Source organism: Euphorbia lathyris, chromosome 3 (genome assembly GCF_963576675.1).
Source record: "Euphorbia lathyris chromosome 3, ddEupLath1.1, whole genome shotgun sequence".
In the NCBI taxonomy this organism is placed as follows: domain Eukaryota; kingdom Viridiplantae; phylum Streptophyta; class Magnoliopsida; order Malpighiales; family Euphorbiaceae; genus Euphorbia; species Euphorbia lathyris.
In genome coordinates this window covers 91,247,731-91,256,302 of record NC_088912.1, presented here as the reverse complement: position 1 = coordinate 91,256,302, position 8,572 = coordinate 91,247,731, and the positions used below count along the sequence as shown (strand labels likewise).

Sequence of the window (8,572 nt, the reverse complement as noted above, 5' to 3'; positions counted from 1 at the left end):
TTTGGATATAATTTTCTCTTTTAACTTGGTATCAGACATCAAATGGATTTGGGTTTAATCTGATAGTAGTGTTCACATGGATCCTAATGAACACGGTAAATTTGATCATTCACCGTTTGATGTTGGCTAATTAAATCTAAGTCTTAGTATACTTTGTGATCATCAGGGTTCATATGAAAAATACTGTAATTAAAACTCCTTGTAAAATTTCTTCCCACAATTTCAGTTTGCATTAACTCTTAACTCTAACTGAACTATCGTAGATTGTTATGGAACCGTGACGGCCATAGATTCCTCTACATTAGTGTGATCTATTAATAAAATTGGCCTATTTGATACAATAAAAATACAAATATGTCTTTATTGGAAGCAACCCAAATGAGAAAACATGATTAAAAACCAAAATGAGCAAACATGAATTAGAAACAAGAAGTTGTTACATGTGATGAAAATGGTCCTTTCCAAGCCTGATAGAGTTGAGATAATTAAGAGTGCAATGATCAGAAAGTCCAGGGACTGCAAGTCCTATTATCCTGAACCCAGTGGCAAGCCATCCTTCTCTGTAGTCAGGTCCATATAAATAGCCTGCTATCAAACTTCTTGTCAATTCCCACACAGCATTCAGATGCAATGGAATCACATATCTCAATCCAAAGTAGTTTGGGTCTGGCTCCTCACTCCTTTTCTTCAATTTGCAAAACAGCAAGAAGATTATTCCAAATTCAGAAATAACCAACATTTTAACGTTCGCTAGTAAGATCAATTAGTCTAAAATCAATTTCGGGTATCAATTTAGTCCTTCAACTTGCATCTAGAGTCCAATCAACCCAAAATGAAACGTGTCAATATATGATTAGTAGTTATTTGATACATGTCCCTTCCCATTATTGACACGTGTGAAATTAAAGGGACATGGGAATTAAGGGCCCGTTTGTTTTAACTACTGTTTGCTGTTGGTTTGCTGTTTGCTGTTTGAAAAAACTGTTTTTTCAAAAAGCAGAGATTCCTGCTTTTACAAAGGTGTCTAACCAAACACCTAAAACTCTCATTTTCAAAGTAAAAAGACAAACGGAAGGTGTAAAAGCAGCAACCAAACACCCCCTATGGCTCAAAATGGCTCTGAAGTTGGCAGACATGGTTAGGTTAGCCTAAATCGAAGTTTAGTTATCAACTCAGTCCTGAAGCTGACAAAAATTAACAAATTAGTTCAAAGCAATCAGTTTTAATACCTAAAAATATGTCAAATTTGGGCTAATTCGTCATATTTTGCCAACTTCGAGACTTAATTGATACCTAAACTTCGATTTAGACTAAACTAACCCTACCTGCCACCAACTTCATGGGACATTTTGACCCTTAATTCGGCCACATGATACCCAAACTTGATTTTGGACTAAAACGATCTTGCTAGCTAACTCCAGGAACCAAATTAACACTTAATTCAAATCAAAATAGACACATACCTGTTCAATGTAGAAGCTGTTGTAGTAAATGCAAACACCAAAATGCTTATAAAGGAATGTTTTATCATCATAAGGCAATCTAGGAACAATATCATTGCAGTAAACAATTCTGAAATACTTAGGAATTGAATTTCCCAATTGATCTTCCATGAACTTAGCTAACTGCAAATTCCCAATTCTTGGCTGTCCAAATGTGTAAATACCAAGTAATCTATTCATCAATTCAATCTCTTCATGCAAAACTAACACAGTTGGGAACAAAATAGCCAGTGCTCCACCTAAACTATGTCCTGTAACGACAAATTTCGCATCTGGGTTCTCCCTAAGTAAGCTCTTCAGCTTCCTTCTTACAGCATAATATGCACTCTTCTTTACCATATCAGGTGCGGTAGAGGAAGTTCCGTTAAAATACGAGCAAAGTTCGCAGCTTTTCGGGTCTTTCGAGTGGTTGGGCATGGTTTTGTTGTTCTGAAGGTGGTTTTTGAAGGTTTTAATGTTGTCTCTATTGCCTAAACCTATTGCTTCTAAGAATCCCATATGAACTTTTCCTAATTCCGGAATCTCGTACCAGGAATAATCAATGTCAGTACTCCAATCATCCATATCAAACACTTCTGTTCCCCTGAAGCTGATTAGGATCAAGCTTGCATCTTTTGGTTTGTCAGAGATTATGAACACTTGGGTCGAATTCTCCTTTTCGAAATCTGTATATCGAATCATTACGAAATTGAATAAGTTGAAAACAAAATGAAAGCTTGATAAAGAACAAGTTGAAACAAGAGATTATGTTTTTTTCTTACCATTCCAGCAATCATAGAAGTCCACGAAATGCATCTGGTTTAGACAAAATTTAGATTTTGTTGCATCAGATAACATGAAAACATATTCATATTTGAGCACTAGTTCAAATAAGTGAGGGGCAAAAAAAAAAAACTTAAATCACATCATATTATAGGAAAAAATATGGTGCAAAATACATCCATGGTCTTCAACTATGGTCTTCAACTATAGTGCTACTAACATTGTCGCCCATAAACTTTATTTCGTGACATGAGAGTCCTTGAACATTGTACAGCCGTTAAAATCCAAATCAAAGAAAATATGTTTAAAAAATGGCAAAAAGCATCTTAAGGCCCTTCATCTTTCATTTGTTGGTTCATTAACTAATTGATCTTTTTATTTGGACACATTCAGTCCCTGATCATTTATTTTTGGCATAATACCTATTTGGCTCCCCAAACTAAGGCTTCAAAGTCAATTAGGACTTTGAACTATCAAAATCATCAATCAGGTTTTTGAACTAAGCAAACAGTATCAATTGGACCTAATTGTACTTTTTCCTTAGTTCAGAGACCTTATTGATGATTTTGATAGTTTAGGGTCCTAATTGACCTTCAAGCTTTAGTTTGGGGATCCAAATGGGTATAATGCCTTCATATTTTGTCGCAATAAATTGCCAAATTAGTTAGTTATGAACATCTAATTAAGTTAAAAATGGCTGTATTCATTTAAACGGTGTCTGAAATTAAATCTTAGAAACAAGGTTTTAACAGTTTCTTTATATCCATATTACACCTATCAAAACTATGAAAAATACAAATTTCGAACGCATAGTGAGCGCCATAATAAAATATCACAAACTTAATGTATCTAAATAAATAAAAGATCAATGGCTTAATGAACAAATCCGACCTCAAGATGCTTTTTACCTTAAAGAAACAAGGAAATGATGAAATGGTAACAAAGATCATATCATAATTCAGTGAAACACCTATTTTCAAGTCATCATTCCGATAATTTTTTAACATATTTCTTTGATTTGAACTGTTATAATATTAGCAGCCCTATAATTAAGGGACCGTGAATGTATTTTACCCGAAAACATAAAAAGGAAATAAGAAGTAAAGTACTTGCCTTCCAATGATGCAGAACAACATTTTGAACAACCTTAGCATTCTCATAAGCTAACTTAGAAGCCATAATACAAAGATCCATAAGTGCTCTATTCCCCAATTCTGCTCTGATACTCGTCTCTGAATCCCCAATTTCTTCAACCAAATTCTTACCCTTGTAAAGATCTAATCTTCCATCTAAATGCCCAATAAAAGTATAAAAACTCTCCGACCCTCTCTCCGGCATCACCAATTTCCCTGCCACCACCAATACACTAATCCCTTATAAGTTTCACACAGTCATTTCATCAAACACCATATAAGCATAAACAGAACAGAAAAGTAAGGAACAAAAACATGTTTACCAAGAACACAGTTGCATATCAAGCCAAATACGCCGCCGTTTTGAGCGAGAAGATTGAGGATGAACTCAATCAGATAGCCTAAATACAGCATTGGCTGTTTAACAAGATGAAGAATTTTCCGAATTACAAGAGATACCATAAAAAGCCATTTTTGTTGAGCTGTTTCTTCACTAATTACTCCTTTGTCTGAGCCATCTAGAAATCTTAATCCACTATCTTTGTCATTGCATACTGAAAATTTGAATAAGTCTTTCAGTCCAGCTTTCTCTGGCCTCAAAATAAGATACTTGGAGTCTTCACTCGGATCACCGAAGATGACATTTTCTGGTGCAGAGTTTTTGGGGTTTGAAGCCATGTTGAAATGGGTTGCTGTGTTTTGAGTGTTTAGAGATTGAAGAAGAGGATTTGAAAGAAACGGTATTTAAAAAGATTGAATTTTTAGCGGTTCTAACCGATATAAAGACTATCAATGTCATCAGTTTTGGCTTTGGATTTGTCAGGTAATTAAACGGACTGTGAGATCATCATCACTCAGAGTTTTGCTTTCTTTTGTTCTTGTGGGCCTCATTCCTTCAGAGGTCCATGAAACTTTTTGGCAAAAACCATATCATTCAATTCCCAAAACTTCACTCTTCTCAACTTTCAAAAGTTATGATGCTGATCGAATGGTATGATCCATTATTTCTCAATAGAATTGTTAAATATATGTGCATTACGCGTTTCCTACCAATTTATTTGATAAGAGACCGTTTCTAAGACTCGAATCCGTGACCTTTTGGTCACATGACAAGAAAATGTCAAATTTTTAAAAGTTTGTAGTAGTAGTTGAAGTTTTAGTGTTATTAAATGTTGTTGGATAAGAATATAAAGTTATTGAATGCACTAGATAAAAATAGTAATTTAATTGATTTTTTTAAAACTTTTAAAAATTTAGAAGCATTTGAAAGTTTGGATTAATATTTCAATTTTAGTAGATCAGGTCTCTAATTTTTTATTTACACAAAAATTTTCATTATTTATTTTTTTTGGATAAGATACTAAAATAGGTTTATAGTTTTTAGAGAAGTAACAAATTAGGTTCCACATATAAAATAGTACAAATATAGACTTAACGTTTAAAAAATGTACCAATTTAGATCTCGATAATGGAACGTGACACGTTATTCATATTACTGCGTGAAGTAATATGAATGATGTGTCACGTTCCGTTATCGAAGCCTAAATTAGTACATTTTTTATATGGTAAGCCTATATTTGTGTTATTTTATACATAAAGCTTAAATTGATACTTTTCCAAAAAACCAATCAACATATTAATGCTTCTACCATCCCCTACCCTCCAACAGCTCCCTTTTAGTATCACCCCATTAGGCTCCAAGTAGGCTATGCCATACAAAACTTGGATTATAACTAGGAGAGGCAGTAAGAACATCTTATCAGGGATAATATTTTGCCTTAAAATACGTGCACAAAGCGAACCCGGTGCTCTCAATAGTTGTCAAACCTCCTAATCTGGTTTATGTTTAAAGCTAACTTTTATGGTCATCAGATATTTAATTTTAGAAAAAATTATAAATTAATGTATTTAAATAACAATTAGCAGCTCGACGAAGCTCTTTCCCCAACATTTGTCCAATATGTCAGGTATATGGCGAAGACGAACTCCACATTTTTCTTTCGTGTCCCTTTGCAAAGCAGGTATGGAGTTACTTCTTTAATGAAAGGTGAGTGGATGGAATTACAGATTTCAAAAACTGGTTTCTGAGTTTCCTCAATTCCACCCCAGAACTGATCTCGAAGATTGCTGCTACATTATGGTCCATTTGGAGGCACGGAAATGAAGTTATTTGGAAAAATAAAAGGAGCAGTCCTACACAGATTTTGTCACCCGGTCTTCTAGCATACGATGAGTGGCTTAAGGCTCATATCCCCTTTGGCAGCCCGGTGCCTATAACAGCCACAAACACATCAGTTTGGCATAAACCACCTGAAGGAAAGTTTTGTTGTAACGTAGATGTTGGCATCTTCAAAGAAGCAGGTTACAGTTCATCCGGTTTTCTCATTAGAGATTACCAGGGTGAATGTATCACAGTGATGTTGAAACACCTTTCCAACATGATTTTGATTTGACAAAATTATTTAAGTTAATCCATGATTAAGACAATTAAATTTAAGTGTTTTGATTTAATTGTACTAATGTGTCTGTTCAATGTTAAGTATAAAAATATTTATAAGAACATGAATCAAATTAAGACAGAACATAGTCAGCATGACTACATAGCACGGGTTGAGTAAAGAATAACTCAGTACGAAAGAAGGAAAGTCTTCTTCAGAACCGAAGCTTACAAATGAAGCTGACCACAGAAGCTGAGTAAAGAGCAACTCAGCATAAAAGAAGAGAAGTTTTCTTCGGAACTATATCTTGCAGAACGAAGCTGGCCGTGGAAGCTGAGTGAAAGGCAACTCAGTATCGGAATTGGCAACAATCAAAGACAACGGTTATCAAAGTCATGCTGAATGATCTTAAGACAGCACCAATGATCCGTTTGCTAAAAGACAAGATCCGACAACTGTCTGCACCAATAATAGAAACCTTGGAATTACGCAAAGAGTTAATTTCGAGATGCATGGGTCCAATGTCTGCTAGCTAAAAGACGAAACCTGTACAAAAAGGCAAACCTGCGAGAAGAAGACAATCCTGGCGCCTGCGGAATTCAGACGACAAGATTGGCCTGTAAATCTGAAGCTGACCAGAACATGTCGTAAGAGAAAGCCGTTTGAATCCAACGGATAATTCCAGATTCAAATCATTTCTGCTTCAGACCTCAACTATAAAAGGATAAGTACACTTCTCGGATCCTTTGCCGAAACACAAGTGAAGAAAAAGCATACATACAAAAGCACACCAAAACAAGAAAAAGATCTTACACCAAATTTCCATTTCTGTGTAAAAGCTAGAGTAATTTTTGTAATCATCTAAAGTGTTCTTTGTCTGAAAAAGAACAGTTATGTATCAATTGTAAAATTGAGAGAGTAGTGCTGAGTACTCGGTTTTAAGTACTCAGTGGTAGAGAAATCTAGGTGTTCGGTTATAGCACTTAGTAGGAGTTGAGTAGACGAATAGAGGACGGTACTCTTGCATATTCAACTGCCTTGTAAACGGTTTGTGCTCTACCTTTAAAGAGCTCAGTATTGGATTTAAAAAGCCCGGAGGGATTCTGGGGACTGGACGTAGGCGGAGAGGCCGAACCAGGATAAGTCGTGCTGAGTAATTTCTAACTCTCTCTCTCTCTCTCTCAATATATATATGTAAGTGTTGCTTGCTATATTTACTCAGTATATAAATTGTTTAAGCTGACACTGAGTAAATCAGAGTGCTGAGTTGGAAGCTGAACACAAAAGTATCATTTTCCAACTCGCAAGTAAAACAGCTCTAGTCAGTATCTGACTAAAACTGTCTTACGTCTCACTTGGCCGTGCTGACCAAAGCTGAGTTGTAAAACTCAAGGAATTATATTAAGTCAGCATAATTAAAACGAAAAATTTATATTAGTTCCTAACCCCCCCCCTTGGAACTAATCACACGGGACCAACAAGTGGTATCAGAGCCTAATAGCTCACTACTCAAAGATATAACTATCTTGAGCTGATCTCGATAAATGGCTGAGAACAGCACTCGTTTCCTTCCAGGGAATCAAACAACACAGATACTCCCTGAAAGATTATCAATTAGTCGGCCTCCCCTATTCTTTGGATCTAATTATACATTCTGGAAGAATAGGATGAAGAACTTTATTCAAGCCACAAACATGAGTGCATGGCTTGCAATAGTTCAAGGCCCATATATGCCTTATAAAACTGTTAACGATGAGAAAGTTGTTAAGAGTGAAACTGAGTGGTCAGAAGATGACCTTAAGAAATTACAAAATAACGCTTCAGCTATCAATATGCTTCACTATGCTCTAGATGCTGCATAGTACAATAAGATTTCAGGTTGCGAGTCAGCACAGGAGATATGGAAAAAGCTGGAGGTGACCTATGAAGGCACGAGCAAGGTCAAGGAATCTAAGGTAAACCAGCACATGAGACTCTACGACCTGTTCGAGATGAACGAAAACGAAGACATTGTTGGTACCTTGTAAGGTTGCAAGTATAGTTCCAAGGGGGGGTTAGGAACTATTTAAACTTTTTCGCAATTAGGGCAGACTTCTTTTTCTAAGGAAAAAGGTTTTAACAGCGGCGCTGAGTAAACAGCAAGACACTGGCTTAGTCAACTAGTGACTAGGTCAGTTTCTTAGCTTGAGTCAGGAGATAGCACTTAGAGTCTATTCCTGAGCTCAGATGTTCAGCGCGCACAACTCTACTTGACCTCTTTACTTGGTCAGTTTTTGGTTATTTTAAGCAAGCAATATATATAAGGAGTTAAAGGTAAGAAATACTTCACTCAGCAGATTTATCCAGGTTCGGCTTCTTCTAAGCCTACATCCTGTCCCCGAAACACGTTCCGAGATTTCGAATCCTCTACTGAGCTCTTTAAAGGTAGAGCCTCAAACCTTTTACAATCTTAGCAACTGAGTATGACAAGAGTACCTTCCTCTATACCTCTACTCAATCCTAATCTCTCGCTGAGTACTAAAACCGAGTACTCAGCCTCTCCTTTCTATCTCTAGAAATGATAAGTGTTTTGTCCTATACAAATATTTGCTAAGACACTTTAGACGATTGAAACAATCACTCTAGACTTTTACACAGATATAAGAATTGTAGTGTAAGATTTGCTTTGCTTCTTTGCTTGCAGAACTTGTGTAGAAATTTGGTCAGCGTAATGGCTTGATCAAGTTCTGTGTGGAAT

The 8,572-nt window shown here is 35.9% G+C and overlaps 1 protein-coding gene across 2 annotated transcripts; it reads right to left on the bottom strand.

The window, feature by feature from the left end:
* Nucleotides 1–314: 314 nt before the first annotated feature.
* On the bottom strand, nucleotides 315–4,305 carry LOC136224815 (triacylglycerol lipase OBL1). Of its 2 annotated transcripts, none has more exons than XM_066013240.1 (5): nucleotides 3,721–4,301; nucleotides 3,378–3,613; nucleotides 2,264–2,297; nucleotides 1,464–2,167; nucleotides 315–685 (listed from the first exon to the last, which is right to left on the bottom strand). In XM_066013240.1, the coding sequence occupies exons 1-5, from the start codon at nucleotides 4,073–4,075 to the stop codon at nucleotides 437–439; spliced, it is 1,578 nt and encodes a 525-aa protein (XP_065869312.1). In that variant the 5' UTR covers nucleotides 4,076–4,301; the 3' UTR covers nucleotides 315–436. The 2 variants fall into 2 exon arrangements, with proteins under 2 accessions (XP_065869312.1, XP_065869313.1); XM_066013241.1 differs by having other exon boundaries at nucleotides 556–680; nucleotides 3,721–4,305.
* Nucleotides 4,306–8,572: the final 4,267 nt, after the last annotated feature.

What these genes read in the sequence shown, in the direction of transcription:
- LOC136224815 (XM_066013240.1), bottom strand. Translation starts at nt 4,075, where the DNA reads ATGGCTTCAAACCCCAAAAACTCTGCACCAGAAAATGTCATCTTCGGT. An exon ending in GATATGCAACTGTGTTCTTG is followed by an intron (nt 3,614 to 3,720) that starts GTAAACATGTTT and finishes TGGTGGTGGCAG; the next exon opens with GGAAATTGGTGATGCCGGAG. An exon ending in TTGTTCTGCATCATTGGAAG is followed by an intron (nt 2,298 to 3,377) that starts GCAAGTACTTTA and finishes TGTCTAAACCAG; the next exon opens with ATGCATTTCGTGGACTTCTA.